General features: G+C 51.0%; 2 protein-coding genes across 2 annotated transcripts; both read right to left on the bottom strand.

Annotated features, from left to right (window-relative positions):
* Nucleotides 1–8,108: 8,108 nt before the first annotated feature.
* Nucleotides 8,109–9,829, bottom strand: Hamp (hepcidin antimicrobial peptide). The gene is made up of 3 exons (XM_008828009.2): nt 9,682–9,829; nt 8,399–8,458; nt 8,109–8,313 (listed from the first exon to the last, which is right to left on the bottom strand). The coding sequence occupies exons 1-3, from the start codon at nt 9,769–9,771 to the stop codon at nt 8,209–8,211; spliced, it is 255 nt and encodes an 84-aa protein (XP_008826231.1). The 5' UTR covers nt 9,772–9,829; the 3' UTR covers nt 8,109–8,208.
* Nucleotides 9,830–11,592: 1,763 nt separating this feature from the next.
* On the bottom strand, nt 11,593–21,306 carry Usf2 (upstream transcription factor 2, c-fos interacting). The gene is made up of 10 exons (XM_008828008.2): nt 21,251–21,306; nt 20,937–20,983; nt 20,717–20,835; nt 20,352–20,552; nt 19,813–19,963; nt 19,629–19,716; nt 19,239–19,297; nt 12,586–12,680; nt 12,356–12,484; nt 11,593–12,273 (listed from the first exon to the last, which is right to left on the bottom strand). Exons 1-10 carry the CDS (start codon nt 21,304–21,306, stop codon nt 12,184–12,186), a joined length of 1,035 nt encoding a protein of 344 aa, XP_008826230.1. The 3' UTR covers nt 11,593–12,183.
* Nucleotides 21,307–21,308: the final 2 nt, after the last annotated feature.

The following is a 21,308-nucleotide window of genomic DNA, read 5'->3' as shown; positions in this document are numbered from 1 at the left end:
TATGAGTCCCAGAGATCAAACTCAAGTCATCAGGCTTGGCGGCAAGCACCTTAACTTGATAAGCCATCTTGTTAACCCACCCCTCTTTTTTATTGTAGTTTTTGCCTTTTGAGACAGGATCTCATTATATAGTGTAGGCTGGCCTCCAGTTCACTATACAGCCCAAATTAGTATGGAACTCGACGTCCTCTTGCCTCAGCCTCTGGAGTACTGAGGTTATAGGTGTGTGCCACCATGCCTGGTCCCTACTCCTCTGTTTAAAAGCTGTTCTTTTTTCCACAGGGCTTAGCACAACCACAGCTTGCCACTTTGCGTTCTGGGGATGCTGTTGGCCCCCACATTCCCACCTAGCCCAGAGTTCTCAGTTAACAGGCTCTACACAGAAACCTGCCTATCTGTCTGTCTTGGGTGTTTAGAACAAGGCTTTAGTGCACACAAGGCTGGCTCTCCAAGCTGGGTGAGGACCCTGTGGGTGTAAATCCCATAGTGGTCCCAAGTCAGACAAGAGTTTTGCAAGGTGGGTGGGGAGCTGGAGGTGGGGGGACACGTGAGAAGTTCCATTACCCTGTGGTGGCCAGAGCAGGGAGAGTCCTTTCTCCCAAGGGAGCCCCCAGGAGTGAGGGCAGGGAAATCCCTTGGAAGAGAGAGGAGAGCAGGAATCAGGAAGGATGGGGGGTGCCACCCCCACCTCAAGCCTCATGATGTCAGACTCTGCCCGTGCCTTTCCCAGTCTGAGACAATGGTCCATTGACAGTAGGGTGGGGCTTGAATGCCTGGGTCCGGGAGAAGGGAGAAACCTGGTGTCTGGACTTTGGGGGTAGACACTTGGGGGTAGACACGGAGATTCTGGGGTCCTCTGGGTCAAAATGTCCCTCCGTACCAGTGTCACTGGGGTGCTATCCCTGTGCCAATGGGTCTGGTGCCTCGTCCTCAGGTATGAACTGGAGGCCATGCCAGAGAGAAGGAAACCAGGCCAGTTGCATCCCACTGAAAGTTCCTCACCAAGCCCTGGGATCTGGAGGGGCCCACCCATACTGCTGTAATGGATGAAATGATAACAAGTCACAGGCTGAGTGAGGGGGCTGCAGAACCCAAAGGGGACCACCAGCCATGGATCAACAGATGTTTTCAAGAAAGTACGAGTTTAGTCTGCAAGGGCTCGGGGTGGAGGGTGGACAAAGCCCCAAACTAGAATGCTTGAAGCCCAACTTTGTGGCCTTCAATTCCAGAATGAAAGTGCTGTCAGGATTACCTCCTTTGAGGACTTTAGAAGGAGGACCACCCCAACCTCCCATCTGACCTTGGGCTTGGTGGTTTACACATTTGAATGGCACTCTGCTGGATGTATCTTTGTCCAGATTTCCCCCTTGTACAAAGACATCAGTGATATCAGATTAGAGTCCTCTGTAATGATTTAATTTTAGCTGGATATCCACCACTAAAGCCAGGTATGATAGCACACATTGGAGGTAGAGTCAGGAGTATCAGTTTAAGGTCATCCTCAACTATATTAGACCCTGTCTTATCCCCTCTCCCTCAAAAAAGACCCTACCTCTGAGATGGAGAGATGGCTCAGTGGTTAAGAGCACTGACTGCTTTTGCAGAGGACCTGGGTTCAGTTCCCAGCACACACATGGTGGCTAGCAATCATCTGTAACTCCAGTTCCAGGGGGTCTGACACCCTCTTCTGGCCTCTGGAGCCATTGTATACACATGGTGCCCATACATGCATGCAGGCAAAACACTCATACACATAAAATAAAAATAAATAAAATATTTTTAAAAGACCTCCAACTAAGGTCACATACTGAGGTATTGGAGTTTAAGACATCATCATACAAGAAGAGATGAACTTAGGAATTTTGTACAATGTCCTGATTTATAATTATTAGCCCAATTTTATCTAAAATAGTATGCAGACTAAAGAAATATCTCCAGATAGCTTGAATCTCTCAGTCGCCTCATCCCATAATGCTGTCTTGAGTAGGGGGATAGGGTTGGACAGCCCAGGAGCACCTAGTGCTCTTGGTTATGACTAGAAGCTAAATCATGTCAGGTGTCATCTCAGTGTAGTCCTCCAGTCTGCAGGAGCAGTGGCAACAGCAGTGGCAGCAGCAGCAGCATGCCTGGGAGCAAGTTCTAGGGACTGGGGACATAGCTCAGTTAGTAGAGTGCTTACTTAGCATGCATGAAGGCCTGGATTCCATCCCTAGCACCACTTAAACTGGGTATGATGTTGCATACCTGCAACACCAGCACTCAGAAGGTGGAGGCAGGAGGATCACAAGTTCAAGATCATCCTCAGCTACATAGTTTAAGGCCAGCCTGGGATACATGAGACTCTGTCTACAAAAACCAGGGGTGAGGGGTAGGGGGATGGAAGAGATGGTTCAACAGACTGCTCTCCCAGAGAACCTGAATTGGGTTCTCACCAGCCATGTTAGACAGCTCACAAACACCTTTGACTCCAGCTCCAAGGGACCTGGCACCCTCTTCTGGCCTCCACAGACACCTACCCACATGTGGCATACTCTCACACAGACACATACACCTACACATAAATAAAACTTAAAGAAAAAGTGAATTCATTGCACGTCTTTAATCCAAGAACTTGGGAGTCAGAGGAGGCAAAGCTCCTTGAGTTCAAGGCCAGCCCAGTCTACATAGGGAGTTCCAAGTCAGCTGGGTCTACAGGGAGACTCTATCTCAAAAAACAAAACAAAACAAAAAAACAAAAACAAAAAAAAAGAAATAAAATTCAAGGTTCAGTCCACCTACTGAAGGGGCAGCTCCAGGACTAGGGCTCAGCAATGCACATTTGAAGAGGGCTTCTGAGAGATCTGCTCTGATGCACACCGTAGTTGGAAGCCCTCTGCCTCAGATCTTATAATCTAGGACCTTCTGGAGAACTGTGTCTGCAAACAAGAGGACCAGTGTCATTCAGCATAATCAGCAATGCCAGTGTGCCAGTCACTCTTTGCCGCAGTGACAATATACCTGGGAAAACAGCTTAAGGGAGGAAGGATGTAATTTGCCTCATGGTATCAGAGGTCTCAGAGGTATCAGCTGGTTTTAGTTGTGGAGGTGTGGCCAGGTAGAACATCATGGTGGGAGTGGGGAGAGCATTACAGTGGCAGGGCGAGCTGCTTACCTCATGGTGGCCAGGAAGCAGAGAAAGAGAAACTGAAGGTACCAAGGAGAAGACGTAACTTTCAAAGGCACACACTCACTGACCTGCTTTTTTTAAGATTTATTTTTATTATTACTATTACTATTTTTTATTTATTTTTATTTTATGTGTATGGAGTATTTTGCCTGCATGTAATTAAGTGCACCACAAGCATGCAAAGCCTGCAGAGGCCAGAAAAGGGGGTTGAATCCCCTGGAACTGGAGTTAAGGACAACTATTGATCACCATGTGACTGCTGAGGTCTGAACCTGAGTCCTCTGCAAGAGCAGCCAGTGCTCTTACCCAATGAGCCATCTCTCCAGTCCCCTATTTTTATTATTCTTTAATTGTGTGTATGTGTGTATGTGTGTGTGTGTGTATTGAGTGTAGATATGCATGGAGGCCAGAAGATGGCATCAGATCCCCTGGAGCTGGAGTTACAGGTGATTGTAACATGGGTGCTGGGAACTGAACTTGGGTCCTCTGCAAGAGCAGTATACACTCTTAACCACTGAGCCATCTCTCCAGCCCCCTGACCTACTTCTAACTCGTACTGCCCCATCAAGTTCCCACAACCTCACAGTAATACTATCAGAATGTGGACCCATCAGTTGATTAATGCATTGATAAAGACTGCCTTCATTTCTTGTGACCTAGCAAAAGCACCACCATCTGGAGAAGAGCCTTCAACACACAGAGGTTTTGGGCAGATACTTCAGAGCCAAACCATAAGAGTAGGACCTCTCGCCTGCCAGGTGTTTAACAGAGTGGGTAGGAGAGGCCGCTCTTCTCCCCTGTCAATATTAACTTCTCACATTTAGGAGGCACTTCATAGTCTTCCAAACAATTCTAAATCCTGTCTTTGAGCAGTTCATCCTCTCGCAGATGAGGAGGCAAGCATTTCATATGGGCAGAGACGCCTGTGAAAACCTGCAACTTACAGGTGGCCACGCCCTCCATGGCGGGGGCCTCTCCCTGCCCCTACTATTTCCATTCAGGAAACCCCTGGTTAGTCCAAGGACTTCTGTCCCTTTTTTCTAACAGCCCTAACACTGTTTGAGTCTAACAGAAAGGGCCTCTCAGTGAGTCTGGCAAATCAGGAACCTGGTCAGTATGGTGACCTGAGTTCCTTCATGACAAAGGGTCGTGGCTTATTTGGGGACCTGGGCTTCCTTCATGGTGAAGCACTCGCCACAGTTTGAACTGTTGGGGGAGGTGAAGGGGACTTCTGAAGAGAGCAAAAGGGCAAAGCTTATCATGTGTGCATGTGTTTTCCAGAACATGTGCTCTGTGTTTTGGCGTGTGGGGGGCGTATGTGGCTATGGGGTGGGGGGGTATGTGGCTTTGGTGTGTGTGTGTGTGTGTGTGTGTGTGTGTGTGTGTGGTGTGTGGCTTAGCCACATAATCTGGAACTAACGACATCATTATTGGAGGAAAGGTGTTGCTTTCTGTTGTATTGAGTGGGCTCTCTGACCTTGATTCAACCCTATGAGGGGTTGTGGTCAGTACCTCTGGTTTTTGTATTTTGTGGACGCTGTATTTGAAGCTGGGGAGGTAGAGGAGGCAGAAACGTCAAGGTTACAAGAAATAGGTGTGGTGATCCTAGGCTCTCAGGGGTCATTATTCTTTTCCTAGCGTCCAGATGACCAGTCTCATAGTTTCTGATATTATAAGGCCAATTCTGGCTTCTAGCTTGGTTAAGTTTGACCTATAGAGTGCTGATTTTTTTTTTTTTTTTTTTTGTCTTTTTGAAGCAGGGTCTCCCTGTAGCTCCAGCTGTCCTGGAACTCACTATGTAGACCAAGCTGACTTTGAACTCACAGAAATCTGCCTGCCTCTGCCTCCCAAGTGCTGGGACTACAGGCATGCGCGACCACGCCTGGCTGATTTTTATTTTTTTTCAAGTTCTAGTTGGGCTGAGACAGGAGGAGTACAGGAAGTTGGGAACTAGCCTGAGCTATGTAGTAAGTTCTAGTCCAGCCTGGGCTACATACAGAGAGAGAAAGAGAGACCCCTGTCTCAAAAAACATAAACATGGATAGGGATGTAGTTCTGTTGATAGAGTGTTTGTCTAGCATGGATGGGTTTAATCCCCAGGACCACATAAACCACGTATAATGTTGAATGCCTATAATCGCAGCACTCAGGAGGTAGAGACAGGAAGATCAGAAGTTCACAGTCATCCTTGGCTACATAGAGAGTTCAAAACCAGTTTGGACTACATGAGACTGTTTTTTTTAAAAAAAAACATTTTTTTCCCTTGGTCTCAGGGTATGACTGAGTGGCATAGTGCTTACCTGGTATGTGTGAGGCCCTGGGTTCAATCACTCAGTAGTGAAAAAAATTTGGCAGTTTATAAAAAGAATTTTTCTTGTTGTTACTGGTATGAGCTGCCATGTCAATCACTCAGTAGTGAAAAAAATTTGGCAGTTTATAAAAAGAATTTTTCTTGTTGTTACTGGTATGAGCTGCCATGCCCAGCTTAGTTGCCAATATTAAAAATATTAGAATATTTCATAACAGTAAGGATTTCTAGATTCTTTTGACAAAATCAGATGCTCAATTCAAAATGACCTGCCACATCTAGGCATGATGGCTATCTCTGGGGGCTCCATGTACTTGGGCCCCTCTTTCACCTCTAGGCCATTGAGGCCAGGTGGTCAATGTCCTTTCTCATCACAAGGGCTGTTGTAATCATAGGAACTAGGATGACAGTGGAAAACACCTCATGTCCCTGTTTCTATCACAACTAGGACATTCAGGCTTTTGAGATGGTTTGGTGGGTAAAGATGCTTGCCATCAAGCCTGAAGATCTGAGTTCAATCCCCAGGACCCTCAGGGTAGAAGGAGAAAACCAATTCCCGAAAATTGTCCTCTGACCTCCACACATTGCAGTGGCAAGCATGCACCTCCCCCCACCCAACACACAATAAAATAAATATAATAAAAAGTAGGGTAATCAGGGCTGGGGAGATGGCTCAGTGAGTAAAGTGTTTGCATGCATGAGGGCCTGAGTCCCCAGCACCCACATTGAAAGTCAGGTGTGGCATCAAACATTTATAATCCCAGTACTGGGGAGGGAGAGACAGGTAGATCCCTGGGGTTCGCTGGCAGCTAGTTTAGCTGAATTGGTGAGCTCCAAGTTCAGTGAGAAATGCTATCTTAAAAATTAAGGTGGAAAGGTATGCTAACACATGCCTTTAGTCCCAGCACTCAGGAGGGAGGCAGAAACAGGCAGAATTCTCTGAGTTCAAGGCCAGCAGGGTCTAAATAGTGAGTTCCAGATTAGCTTTGGTAATATAATGAGACTCTGTCTCAAAAAAATAAAGTGGGAAAATAATAGAGGAAACACCTGACATTAATCTCTGGCCTCTACATACACATACAAACATGCATACACAGGCATTCAAATATAAATAAGGTGATTAAACTGGTATGGTGGATCATACCTGTCAATATAACACTTGGGAATCGAACCTGGATCTTCTGCAAGAGCAGACAGTGCTCTTAATCGCTGAGCCATCTCACCAGCCCCAATTATTACTTTTTAAATTTTTTGGTCTTTTTGAGACAGAGTCTTCCTGTAGCTACAGCTGGCCTGGAACTCACTATATGGACCAGGCTGAACTTGAACTCACAGAGATCTGCCTGCCTCTGCCTCCGGACTGCTGGATTAAAGGCATCCATCACCACACCCGGCTCAATTATTACTTTCTTTAAGCAGAGCAACCACAATGGAAGGAATTTAATTTCTGTGGATTCCAATGTCGCCTGTGTGTTACATGTGCCAAGTGTGTACTTATTGAGAGACTACAACTCAAGATGCTCCTATGAAACAAAGCCATCACTTGTTACACACAGATACCCAAGCACACAGCCTCATCAGCCAGCAGGGCTATGATGTCACCATGTCACAGGGCCTCAGAAGGACTCCCCTATACACTCAAGAGTGGAAATGGCAAATAATAAGTTTTAAAACATTTTATTTATTATTTTTATTTCTTATGTGTATGAGTGTATTGCCTGCATGTATGTAAGTGCACCCGTGTCGTGCAATGCCCGCGGAGGTCAGAAGAGGACTTCAGATCCCCTGGAACTGGAGTTACAAACACTTGTCAGCTGCCATGTGGGTGCTGGGAATCGAACCCAGGTCTTCTGCAAGAGCAGCCAGTGCTCTTAACTGCTGAGTCATCTTCAGCACCCACAAATAATATCTTAATAGTCTCCATTTTCTGGAACCCCAGAAGGAGTACTGGATCTTAGCCTGAGAACATTTGTTAAGCATTTGAGTTGTGACTCTTGACTTTAAGAAGACTCTGAGGGGATTGGGGAGATGGCATAGCATTTAAGAGCACTTACTGCTCTTACAGAGAACCTGAATTCAGTTCCCAGCACCCAAGTAGGGCAGCTCACAACTGCCTGTAACTCCAGCTCCAGAAGATCTGATGCCCTCTTCTGGCCTCCACCAGCACCTGCACCAACATGTGCACATTCCCACACATACACATAATTTAAAAAAAACCTGAGCCAGGCATGGTAGCACAGACCTTTAATCCCAGCACTCAGGAGGCGGAAGTAGGTAGACTTTTGTGAGATCAAGGCCAGCCTGGTCTACATAGCAAGTTCTAAGCCAGCTGGGGCTACAGGGAGACCCTGTCTCAAAAGAAAAAAGAAAAAAAAAAGAAAAAGAAACTTAGAAAGGAAGAAAGAAAGAGACATAACTTTGTAACTTCATTCAACTTTCTTGCCCTGCTTTGCAACCTAAGTTCCAGATCTTTGAAGAAGGAAACCAGGTGACAAAGAGGAGACAAATGGTCTCACCAAACTATGTAGCAGCCTCCAGTACATACTAACCTGCAGGTGTCATGAGCTCCCCCTGCCCCACCTCCAAGGCAGGGGTCACAACAAACCCCTTGCAATAAGAAAAGATAACAGACACTAGTTTGAAAACAAGAGTCAGCCACTTTATTTCAAGAAGAGTGACAGGAATAAATAAGTGGGGAGCTGGGGTGAGGTCGGGGGATCAAGGGGAGGCAGATCTATGTGATACAGCACACCCCACATCCTCGGTTTTTACAGCACTTGCAGCAGTACATGCAGAGGGGGAAATGGGTATCTCGCTTCCTTCGCCTCTGGAACAGGAGCTATGGGAAGGGAGAGAGAATGAGAGGCTTGGCTTGGGCATGGGAAGGGCAGGGGACCAGGGAGGGAGCCTGCTCTCTCTCTCACCGTCCTGCTGGCTTTGGCTTCCTCTGTGTACCGAGGCTGTAGCTCTGTAATGTGGCTCATCTGTGAAAGCAGAACGGGTATTGGGTATTGAAGATTGCAGAGGCCCCAGCAGAATGTGCCTCCACCAACCTGTACGTTCCCCTAAGGGCTTGGCAACGTCGGTGTTTAACTGGCTTTGTTTTTCCCATCATTCCTTGGGCAGTTTTTCTTCCTTCTCTCTGTCACTGTACTCTCCTTTGGGATGCTGCCCTCTTGACAAGTCTCCTTGCATCTTACCCCTTACAGTTGAGTCGCTACATAACACAGTGACTTTTAGCATTGTCAGTTGGATTGTGGTTCTTCCCATCTTGAAAGCCACAGGGCTTTCTCAACACTTCAAGGATCAACCAGTGTCTACACAACAGTCCACAAGACTTGGCCTGCTGTGAGCCTGCACGACGTCATCTCCACTTCTCAGATCCTCCAGTCCCGAAGGGTCCCATCCTTGCCCTTCCCCCAGGTGCTTGTTTGCTGTCCCCCTCTCCCAGGAACAAATCTAGCATCTCTTTTGCTGCTGTGGTTTGTTGTTTTGAGACAGGCTCCCGCATAGCCCAGACTGGCTTTAAACTTGCTATGTAGTCAAGGGTGACCTTGACCTACTGATCCTCCCACTTCCACCTTCTGAGTGCTAGGATTACAGACCTGTGTCATCACACCAAGCTTGGTCCTGTATCATTTTCAAGGTCTCACTATGTAGCTTTGGCTGGCCTAAAACTCACTATGTAACCTAGGCTGGCCTCAAACTCACAGAGATCCAACTGCCTGTCTCCCCCTCCTGAGTGCCAGGATTAAAGGCATGTGCCACCAGGTTGGCCTAATTTTCTTACAAAATATTTTAGTTTGACTGACAGCCTCTGGACCCCACCTCTGGTCTCTCCTCCTCATGGTCACTCTATTAACATCTTTTAAGTCATTCACAAAGTAAGCATTTACAAAACACAATTATCTAATTGCTCATTAAGGAATGCTCTGACCAGATGGAAGCTCTATAGGAACAAAAATCTTACCTATTTTCCACTGTGTCCATTGTGTTATTCTGTCTACACTAAGTTGACAGAGTTGATAATGACACTTTTGCAGCTAGAGCCAGGTCCTTAGCCCCTCTACTCAAGTCCATCCTTACCTGTTCAATAGTTCCTACTCCCCTAAGCCATCCTGAGCACTCAGTGCTCTGGGTCACCCAGCTGTCTCCCCTGCAGTCCCAGGAATCTGGCTGTCAATCCCAGTGGGCCTGGGGTGCTCACCTGTTGCTGCAGAACAGTGCCACTGGTCAGACTGGCAAGGAGGAGGAGGAGGAGGCAGAAGACCCGGATCTGAGCATTCAGTGCCATCATGCTGTCCACCTGTCCCACTGTGCAGTCTAGGACTTGCTCTGCTGTCTAGGATCTAGTTCCAGTTCCTTTTATGGGGCCTGTGGTCTGAACCCCCTCCCCTTCGATCCAACTCATTTCCCAGAAGGTAGTGGCGCCGAAAAGGCGGACAGATAAGCAGGAACAGTGACAGGGGCAGAGTTGTGTCAATTCTGTCAGCAGAGGTGTGTCCAGGGGGTGGGGCAGATGAGGCTACAGACACAAGCTTCTAGCCAGCCACCTGGGGAACTATTTCCCTGAATGTGACATCATCCTGTTATCTCAGAAAAATTCCCATTTCCCCCAGACATTGATCAGGTTAGTGAGAGGAAGCAGTGCCCCCTTACCCCTTGAGTGTCTCACTGGGCCCCTCAGAAGAGCCCACTATGGTAGGGGGAGGGGCATCCCATTGGGTACACAGGCACAGGATGAGACACTGGCTAGTCAAGATGCACAGAAGAGTTTGTCAGCTTGAGCCCCAGCACACATCATCATGTCCAATGTCAGGAACTCAAGATGTGTCACCTTTTGCCCATGATAATGGCAGTCAGCGATGTAGCTAGCACCTAATAAATGCGTTTTACAGCCTAACATACATGCTGATTCACTTGTTTTACGTACAGCACATGTACTAATTCTCCTGGGTCTTGCACACCCCCATGTTAACTCTAGGTGCTAGTTGGTTTCCAAGCAGCTGCCTGCCTGGTCCTGGACTCTGCTAGTGTTGAGGGTCAACATAAGCAGGGGGCCGCAGTGGCACATTACACCTGGCTTAGCAGACTAAGCCCTTCATACAACTCCATGTTCAGTGTTATCAAGCCAGAACCTTCTAAACCGGCATGCTGGGGGAATTTGCACCACGGAAATTGGCACCCACTACACACCAGGGGTTTTACAGCTGGTTCCTTCAGTGGTACTGAAGGATAAGCCAAGACTAACTGTGGTATCTTCCTATTTACTACCTGGACCACTTCCTGGTGCACATGGCCCAAGACAATAACAAGCCTCGTTCCACAGACAGGCCACTATGCCTGGCTCATGCAGGGGCCATCCAGTGTCAACCCCATCCTGAGCCTGGGCACTGCTGCTGTCCTTCTAGTGTGGCTCCTCAGCCCCCCACACCCTGTTCTCTCAAAGATGGCTTTTCAAAGGAGTGGCAGGGCTACGGGAGGGAAGAGGCTGATGGGGCAGTAAGGTTGGGGGCAGGGTAGGATGCTCAGCAAGACCAAGTGACAGGCAAGCCCAGATGCTAGGGGTGGCTGAGCAGAATGGGGGGCACCAATCTCCCTTAGGGACATGGGGCATCCCCCAGTCCTGCCAGGCATCACTGTGGCAGCTCAGGACAGGTTTCATCATCAGCCAAGGGCAGGGGTCACCACACAGGCGCCAGAGACACTGTATGAGGCGACAGGCTGCCGGGCCAAGCCCGGCTTCCTGGCCATCTGCCCTCCCTTGGGGGTGGGGGGGCTCAAGGCCAGGCCCCATCATTGGCTGGTGCAGAGGGGAGGGCTTCAGATCTAGAGCCCAGGGACGGGTGCCAGCCCTGTTTTCAGGAAGTGCTGACCTGGGAGACCCTAGCCTCTCCTCTTAACAGGGGACATGTCCCTGACCCCAGCTTCCACACCCCTATCTGTACCCCAGGGCCTCAGTGAGGGTACTCAGTCTGTAATTCCCCAGACATCCAGCCAGGTGGCTCAGGGCATCAGGGACTGGCACACAGCCATAGCATAAATGAAGCTTGGACCACAAGGTACACCCATGGACCCCAACCTGTTCCCATGCCCAAGATAGACAGACACACAGACAGACAAGGCGGGGGCCACATTGGCCAGTTTATTGCAGTTAAATACCTCTCTCTCTATTTTTTTGTCCATTTTTCCATAAAGAAAATTAAAACACACACGCACCCACACACACGTGCATACACACATACACACACATACACACACACACACACATCCAGAGGGGAGCAGGGATCCAGAAACAAGAGGGGTGGGGGGGCGTGGCCTCCCTGCATAGGTCCAGGCCCCAGGGAAGGCCCCCCCAAACGCCCTCCTTCCCATAAGCACCCTGTCTCAGTACCTCTAGAGACCAAGGAGGTGGCAGGCGGGGCCTCTGCCCTCCTCCCTCACACCTCCCCAGTGAGCCCACTAGAAGGGATGGGCCTGGTGAGGGCTGAGAAGGGAGGCTGACGGACAGATGGGCAGGTGGGCAATTATTTTCGCATGGAGGAGGGTGGTGGGCAATGTATCCACAGAAATGCACTATGTCTCCTCTTTTTTGTTAAAAATCTACTATAAAAAAACGCAGCTTGGGGAGGGGCATCTCCCTCTCTGTGCTAAGGGCTGGGGAAGGGACAGGGGCCGGCAGCAGATGCACGGCAGGCCTGGCGAAGTGTCACTGTCGGGCGCTCTCGCCCACCATCTCCAGGTTGTGCTGCTGCAGCTGAGCTCGAAGCAGGGCATTCTCATTCTTCAGCTCCTCGATCTGCAGGCATGACAGAGGACACATGAGCCAGACTGGCCCTTGGTGTCCTGGGTCCCCAACTGGGCTTCAGGCTAGCACCCACCTGCTGCCTCAGGAGCTCGTTGTCCATCTGCAGCCGCTCGGCCTCCTTGAAGGTCTCCTGCATGCGCTGGTTGGTCTGGCGCAGCTCCCGGATGTAATCACAGGCCTTGGACAGGATGCCTCCTTTACTCTGGGGTGGAGGGTGGGCAAGAGTGAGAGGGGAACAGAACAGCTCCTGGGCCTGGGGTCAGCCAGACTTCCTGGAAGGGACCGAGGCCTGGGGGTACTCACTGCTCCTGTCTTGCTATTGTCCGCATTACAATCTGGAATGATTTTTGAAAGCTGGACAATCCAGTTGTTGATCTTGTCCCTCCGCCTCCGCTCCACTGCAGGAGACAGTGACAGTCATGGCTTCGTGGACAGGCCCACTGTACCCAATGTAGGGCACCTCATCATGGTGCTACACAAGGGCCCCTCATGGGACCCCAGGTAGCCACCTCCTCATGGGCCCTACTGCTTCACAGGAAGACTGACCAAGTTTCAACCCTCAGGTGCCACTGTCAGACACCAAAACTGACTGGCTGCAGCACACGTAGAAAGATTGCAGTCAACATTTTAAGACTAGGAATTTTCATATTGTACTTTGGCTTCCATTGAAAAACGAAGCTCTGGGCACTGCGCTCATATGGCAGTGAGGGTTACAAAATGACCTCACATAGGACCCACTACCCTACAGCTCCCTTTCTTCCCTGTGTCTCCAGAAGCTGACTTCTATAATCTTGTTTTTCTCAGCTTTTTTCTCCCCCTTGGGGACAGTCTCTCATGTAGGCCAGTTGGCCTCAAACTCAATATGTAGCTGAGGATGACCCCTAAGTTCTGATCCACCTGCCTCCACCTCCCAAGCAGCCACTCTGCCCAGCTTTATTCTTCGTACATACAAGGCAAGTACTCTACCAACTGAGCTACAGGGCAGCCCCTTCTCATCTCTAATGTCAAAATCCAATCATGACCTGTCCATTTAAAATTCTCCTCTGGAGCCTTGGCAAACTAGCTCCCCGGAAGAGAGCTGGGCTCTCAAGGGGCTCAGCCCTGGGGGCATCACTGGCTTGGGGACATCACCTCACCTGGGATTGTGAACCTATACTTGGCAGACAAAGGATGAACAAGACTTCATTTGGAAGTCCAGGCTTCTGATTTTATGAAACTCCACAATAGCCCACTGTCAGCTAACTGGAGTGACAACTTTCCCCCTGATAAGCTTGTGCCTTCTTCCCTCTGGCCCTTATCACATGCCCAGGATGCAGGCCAGGAGCCACCTGCCTTGGAGTCTGGAACCCTAGTTTCAGACTCTGTTGAGGCAGGGCTACCAGTCCTTCATTATCCCTACAGCACAGGACTCCCACTGTTGGGGCACAAAAGAAGGCCCAGTGGGCTGAGGGAAGAGGGCAAGGAGATGGGGTGTGGGGATGGAAACAGGGAAAGCTCTAGGTGAGGGGTGGGTAAGGGCGGGCTAGTTTCTCTTCATACCTAAGCTCAGCCTCTTCAGCCAAGCACAGTTCCCTTAGGGGATGGACCCAAGGGCCCAGGAGCAGGCAGAGCCCAGTTTGTCCACTTCTAGGAGCCTCCCACTTTGGCCTGAGTGACTTAACTTTCCAGGGGTGACTCTCCTCCCACTCCCACTGAGAACACGGCCGGACCGAGCTGGGCAGGGGCTAGGATACATCTCTAGCTCTAGCTCAGGGTTAGCTCACTGCCACAGTCCTGGTGAGCAGACCCTGCCAGGGTGGCAGAATCCTGTGGGAACTTAAGTGGCCAAATGCAGCAGCAAAGCTGAGTCCAGCCAGTGCCCAGAAGCACCAGCCACCAAGTTCCTACAGGTGCTTTACCCGAGGGTTCTACAGTCCTCCCCAGCCTCCACAGCTGGCTGTCTTCTGAGCCTGGGCACTGGAAAGTACCCTTTCTCACAGGAACATCTCAGTAAAAGTCACCAGGGGCAGAGATGGGTCCTTCAGTCTGCACTGAATCCCATACACGGCTGGAGCTAGGGAGATTCAACCCTGCTCTGTCCTGTTGGTGCTCATGGTGCCACTGTGAAATGATGTGAACTGAGCCCTCAGTGCATGTATTACGACCTTGGTGCAGAGTGCTCTGCCAAGGCCAGGGTGGGCGAGGCTTTCTGCATGGGACCCAGGATAGAATCTGCAGAAGACAAGCCCCAGGCAGATGGATAGCAAGACTACACAAATGTGACATGAACCACACATGAGGGGATGGGAAGAGGTTGTACAAATAGGTTGTCCACAGTCTGTGTCCAGGTGGTGGCTTGGTCAGACCTATGGCCTGGGAAGAGCATTACGGAGGGCACACTGGAACGGCAGAGGCCAATGTCAGTCATCTCAGAAAAGTGCCACGGTCATCTACAGCACTTAAAACACATCCCATAGTACAACCTGCCAGGACCAAAAGGACAGCCAGAGAAATCTACACCAAGATATCAGCATGCCTCTTTCCACTAAAGACACAGGAAAAAAACAAAACCCAAACAACCAGGCCAGAAACTCCGGCACTCTCAGCCAACCTGGTTTCACCCTAGAGGGAATCTCCTTCCACAGCACCTGTACACATGGCGCCTTCTCACACTAGACCGTATGCAGTGCCCAAAGCAATCCTATACCTTCAAAGAACTGGAACCACATCAACTATTCTCTGAACACACAGAACCAAAAACCAATTAACAAAAGATACCCAGAAACCCCATAAATGTCTGGAAATTAAGCAACTTTGACTCCTAAACAGCCCAATGGTCAAAGAAGAAATCATAAGGAAAATTGGAAAATATTTTGATCTGAACGATAAAAACAGGATCCATCCAAACAGGACAGTGTTAGCTGGGTCTGCAGCCATAAAGATTTGCATTAGGAAAAACAGGTTTGTTCTTTTCTTTTTCTTTCCTTAGGACAGGATCCTGCTACATAGTCCACACTGGTCCCAAACTTGCAACTCTCCTGCTTCAGACTCCCAAGTGCTGGGCACTCGGCAGAGGCAGGAAGATCTCTGTGAGATGGAGGCCAGCCTGGTCAAGTTCCAGGCCAGCAGGGGCTGCAGGGAGACCCTGTCTCAAAAAACAAAAACAAGAACAGGCCCCCAAACAAACAAAACAAGTATATAGGGGGTGCAGACAAAGAAAGCAATTCAGCTATGGGGTATGGACCTATAACCCCAGCTACTAAGGAGTCTGAGGCAGGAGGATTCCAAGTTCAAGGCCAGCTTAGGCAACTTAGCAAGACGGGCTCAAAAAGTAAAGGAAGGCCGGGGCACAGTTCCATGGCAGAGCTCCAGGACTCAGGCTCAATCCCAGCACCAAAACAAAACAGAACCTCCTTAAAACAACAGAAATCCCACCATAAATTAAAATCCAAAGTAGAAGGAATGAATTAGAAACAACAGAAAGAAAACAATAAAAATTTAAAAAGCAATACAGCTCAGTATTTAAAGTCAGGTTTCCTGTAAAGATCTGCAGCCAGATGTGGCGACACACACCTTTAATTCAATATAGTGAGACCCTGTTTAAAAAAATTAAGTTCTTCATCCCATCACTAGTGAGCTTAAATTCTGCCATGGTAACAGCAGGCTGACTCACACCCCCCAGCTCACTGAGGTATCCACACCCCTTTGAGACAGCAAAGGTACACTGCTCTCTTAGGGTCCTTCAGGCGCATCCCCCACCCCTCTACTCCCAGGTTCCACAGAACAGGAAGGGGGGGCCTATAGGGAAATTGATGATATAGGGATATAGGGAAACAGTCTTGGGCAAGAAGAGGGTAGACTCAAAGTGGCGCTGCCTTATTTCTGGCTCTGGTAACCCAGTCAAGGGCTGCATTCTGATGCCTGAGGAAGGAAAGGGTGCACAGGCGCCTTCAGGGAGGGGAGACAATGTGTTCTGTTTGGACAAGTTGAATCTGCGGTGGCAAGGATGGCCAGAAATGGAGATTTGTTAATGATATATATATATATATTTTTTTTTGGTCTTTTTCCTTGAGACAGGGTCTCTAAAACTATGTAGACCAGGGTAGCCTTAAACTCACAGAGATCCGCCTGCCTCTGCCTCCCGAGTGCTGGATCAAAGGCGTGCACCACTACGTCTGGCTTGTTAACAATACTTTTAAAGCAAGACCTTGGGCATCCCAGGTACCAGGTTGGTGGGCCAACCCCTGTGAGGACAGCAAGGGGCAGGTATCGCTTTTGTGGCTCACTGGCCTTTCTAAAGAATGAGGGACCCTTGTGGCTGCAGATGAGCCGTGGGGATCAGAGCTTTGAGCCTCCTGGATTATACTTTCTAGTAGAAGGACCCTGACCTTAAGAAACACCTACTGCCAAAGCTGCTTCCCCGGGTTAGAAACAGGCTCCTGGGTTTCCCTGACCATTGTCAGTTATTCAGAACCTCAGGGCTCTCCCTAGGTTGTGAGGAGCAGATGGGGAAGGAGAGACAAGAAGGGGAGGCGAAAGAGCAGAGCAAGAAGGAACATTCTTGAAGGGGGGCGGGGGGGGCGGTGACAAGCAGGGTCAGATGCTCAGAATTCTGACAGGAAAGAAGCCAGGGAATTTGGCAATGGAGGTTGTCACAGGTGACCTTCAATGGAGCCAGTCTGGTAAAGCCAGACTGCCAAGACAAGGACAGGCAGGCAGATGGTGGGCCAAACCTGCAGGTTGGGAGCTAGAGGGCTGGCTGGAGCTGGAAGGCAGGCAAGGTTATGAAGACCGCTTGTTGGAGGAGGACAACACCCAAACCGAGCTGGATGAATCCAGAGTGAGACAGGGTAAGCTGGGCAGCAGGTGGTCATCGCCACAACTGCCTGGCACCAATAGGGCCCTACTCCCTGGTCTTTCCTGGCAACACACTACTCACTGGCCAAGGCTTTGAATGTCTCCAGTCACACATGCTCACTAGGATCGTTTGGGGGCTCACACATGCTCACTGGGGGCTTCACAGTCAGCAGTGCTCACTGAGTACACTGGGGGGCTTCATAGCCTCTACTACACTAACTGGGAGCATTGGGTTCCAAGGAGTCTCTACTCACAGTTGTTCACTGGGGCACGGGAAGGGGGCACATCAGTCTACTCACACGTGCTTCCTGGGAGCTTTGGGGGCTGTTAGGGTTATTTTACACAGGAAGACAGATGCAAAGAGTTAAAATCCAATCTGAGTTCAGTGGAGGAGCCCTAACAGTTTTAGTAACCCATTGGAGGGCCCTAAAATCCCTCCATATCACCTCCAAACCAAGTTCAAGCACCAGTTCATCCTTTCCTTTTCAAAGCCACCTGACCTGAGCAAGAGGCCCCGCTGACCCAGCAGCTCCAGCCTTCTCTCCATGCCCACTCTTCACATCCTGCCACCTCAGGCCTGGTCTCCCCTTCCCAGCAGGCACTGGAACTCTCTGGTTTCTCACCATCTTATCCCACAGACCCCATGCTGGCTCTCCCCGCCACCTGACTATACCTCCAGGCCAGGGACAAGTACTCTGGGAAGACTTCTCTAGAGGAGTGAGGTAGTCAACAGTGAGCTGTCCCAGTGGGAAGGCTCCACCTCAGCTCTGAGACGTTCCTCTTTCCCTTCCCTATTCTGCTCTTCCTCAAACCCAAAGTGTTTGTGGCAAGGCCTGGGCATTTGCCTATGTTCTTCCCCCTCTGAGGCTTCCTCAGATCCATGAGAAGCCTGTTCCCTAAGGTCCCCTTGGGCCTCTGCTCAAATGCCATCTTGAGAGGCCTCAGGAACACAGGCCCACCACCCCACTCCACCTCACCCAGCTTCCTGCCTCTGCAAGTATTCTAGCACCCTGAGGGCACATGGTAGCCATGTGCAGCTTGTCTCCTACCAGTGAATGCTGAGAGCCCACATCTCTCCTTTGCATTGTCTCTCCTACCCACTGCATCTAAAGCGTAGAAGGGGCTGGCACAGATATATGTGCACTGTTTGAAAGCTGTTCCCTGTTTGCCCTGCCTTGATTGATCACTGATTCTACAACAGAGCAGCACACTTCAAGTCTTAGGGCTCACTTGGGCATTCAAGGCCTTCTTCCTGGTTCCTTTTCAAAGAAACCACACAGACCTCCGCCACAACCAAACAGTACCCCTGAAACCACCAGACCTTCTCCAGCCTGCACTAAGCTTCCAGACCAAGCTTCTTAGGCAGGTTAAGGGCAACCTCCCTTAACCTCTCAGCATTCATCCTCAGCCACAAATCCTACTACTTTAGCACCCGCAACAGGCCAGGCTACAGACCTGGCACGGGGCCTGTGCTGCCCCACCCTGCCTGGGATGCAGGGTCAGTAAATATTTGTTGAGTGGTGGTTGTTTGGGTGTTAGAGCTGCCTCACCTTGTGGGCTGTTATGTACTTTATGGTGGTGACCAATCAAGGCAGGGAGACCAGGGAATAGAAATGAAGGATAAAAGACCTCAGGGTGGGACATGTTACATCTGGGAAAGATAGGATGCTCAGGCCTCAGATGGGCAGGGACACAACTCCTCCTCATACATGCTCCCCAGCTATGGCTGGAGGGCAGGTAGTTTAGGAATGAGGGATGAGGGCACAAATGCCGCACATGAAAAGGTTGGTCCAGTGGAGTCAGATCACCCCAGTTTTTCAACAGACTCAGGAAGTCTACATGTGAACGTGAAGTCTGCCATTTTAAGATGCTGGCCTTTAGATCAAACAAAAGCTGGGTATGACAATAAATCTGGTCAAGCCCAGTTCATTCCCTCTACCTCCCTTAACACCTTACTGTTTGTCATTGACCTTTTCAGTATTAAACATGCTGCCTCTCTAGCACCTTGGCACACCAAAGCAATGGGCTCAAGTGGGCCCTGCTGGTGACTCTCCATGAAGGACTGGCTGTTCCTGGGAGGCTGAGGCCCAGGTTGGCCAGGAGCCCCATCCCATTCTCACCTTCATTGTGCTGGGCTCTCCTTCTCTCATCTCGAGGGGTTCTCGTTCCGTCGATTTTCCTAGAAGGAGGAGAAACAACAGACACTATCTCAGACCCATCTATCCAAGCATTTATCAAACTACCAGACTTGACACATTTACCTTTGTTTTTATGGTACTAGGGATTTAACCCAGGGCTTTGTGAAGTGTTCCACCACTGAGCTACAGCCCCAACCCTAGACAACTTTCTTTGCAAAAGTCCATGTACAGAGAGAGGAAATGAAACTTTAACTTCAAAGGCTAAAGCTGTCAAAACCCACACCCCATGCCTGCTGTATACTGACCTGCTCAGCAGCTAGGCCAGAAAACCCTCCCTTCCCTCAGCCCCAACAATGTAAAGAAAGCACCTACGGAGAATAGGGGTGTGTCCGGGGCGCAATCGTCCTCTGTGTGCCTGTCTGAAGCACATCCTGGGGTGTCATCATGACATAGAACTGGCCTGCAGGAAATGTGAGGTGAGCACCAACACAGGGGTGAAGGCAGAACTGGCTGAGGGGCTTCCCTAACTCTGCCCCCAGATCCCTTCCTCCCTTACCTCCGGCCTGCAAGCTCTGGTCTGTAGTCTGAACAGACACAGCCGTGGTATCTCCCACACTGGATGCTGGGAAATAGGCAAATCGGGCCTCCCCGCTGACAGCCTCTGTCGCTGGGCTGCCACCATTGCTGAATGGATTTTGGATTACAGCCTGGGGAGGAGGACACATAGGCCATCCTTAGCCATCCCAGCTATCCCACCTTTGTTGCTGGGCTTGGTGTGTGCTTAAGCGTATTCTCTGAGGGGAAAGGGAAGCCTTCAGTGTGTACCATTCTGCCCTATGTCTCAGGTCTCTGACACTCCCTGTCAAAAGACTCAACTATCACTTGCTAAACTACTCTACTCTTTAAGGGGCTTTGGTTTCCATTTTATAGAAAACAGCGATTCCAAAAGACCTGCCCAATGATTCACTCTGCAAAACAGCAATCTGATTCCACATTGATGGCCTAATGGGGTAGCATTTGTGTGCCACCTGTCCCACCCCCTGGGGCTTTCCCCTCCCCCACCCCACCCATCCCCAGAAATTGCTAGGCACCTACCAGCGGGAAGGGTGCTGCGGGGCCTGGGGGTACAGAAGCAGCGGCGGGGCCGGGGCGCTGGGCTGCCCCATCCACACCCACCTGGGTCACCGCCTGCTGCCCCCCTGCGAAGGCAGCGGTGGACACCACGCTGACGGCGCCGGCCGCGTCGCCCTGGCCGTCCAGCTGACCATCAGTCACCTGGACTACGCGGTATGTTACCTGCAGGGGGCGGCAGAGTGGCGAGACGGACGCTGGGGCCCCGAGCTGTGTACCGGGGACGGGTCGGAGCCTCTCCCAGCCCGGCCGCATGCAAACGTCCGCCCTCCCTCCGCTCCGCCCGGCCTAGTCCGGCGCGGGCCGCCGGGGCTCCCGGCCCGCCTCACCTGTCCTCCATTATTCTCTGTGCGGAACTGGTACTGGATGTTGTGGTCGCTGAACGCCGCCTGCTGGACGCTGGCGATGGCCACTGCTGTCTGCTCCTCCGCCCCGGGGCCGTCCCCGCCTGCGGGGACAGCAGGGCAGGGGGCAGGCTCAGCGGGGCACGCGGGGGGCCCGACAGTCCACGCCCCGGCCCCCAGCCCCGGTGGCCCCGCAAGCACTCACCTTCCTGCAGCTCGACGCCCTCCTCGGCCTCGGGTCCCTTGTCGTGGCTGCGAGGAGGGCACACCGGGGTGAGGGTCGGGGTCAGCGCCCCTCTACGGGCTGCAGGACCCCGCCGCCCGCCCTCCAGGCTGGAGCCCCACCAGGGTCAGCGCCGTTCCAGAGCCCGGGCCGCCCCGTCCCCCTCCCCGCGGCCTCCATTTTGAGCCGGGCCCGGCGGGCCGCTCGGGATCATGGCGGCCCCGGCGCGCGGGCTGGGAAGGCCGGGGGGGGCCCGGGGCCGCGCGCGGATACTTCGGCCCTCCGGGCGCGCTTACCTGGCGGCGGCAGCAGCGGTGGCCGAGGCAGCGGGATCCAGACCCGGGTCCAGCATGT

Source organism: Nannospalax galili, unplaced genomic scaffold (assembly GCF_000622305.1).
Source record: "Nannospalax galili isolate Female #2095 unplaced genomic scaffold, S.galili_v1.0 scaffold833, whole genome shotgun sequence".
Classification (NCBI taxonomy): Eukaryota; Metazoa; Chordata; class Mammalia; order Rodentia; family Spalacidae; genus Nannospalax; species Nannospalax galili.
This window is presented reverse-complemented; position numbering and strand designations above follow the sequence as displayed.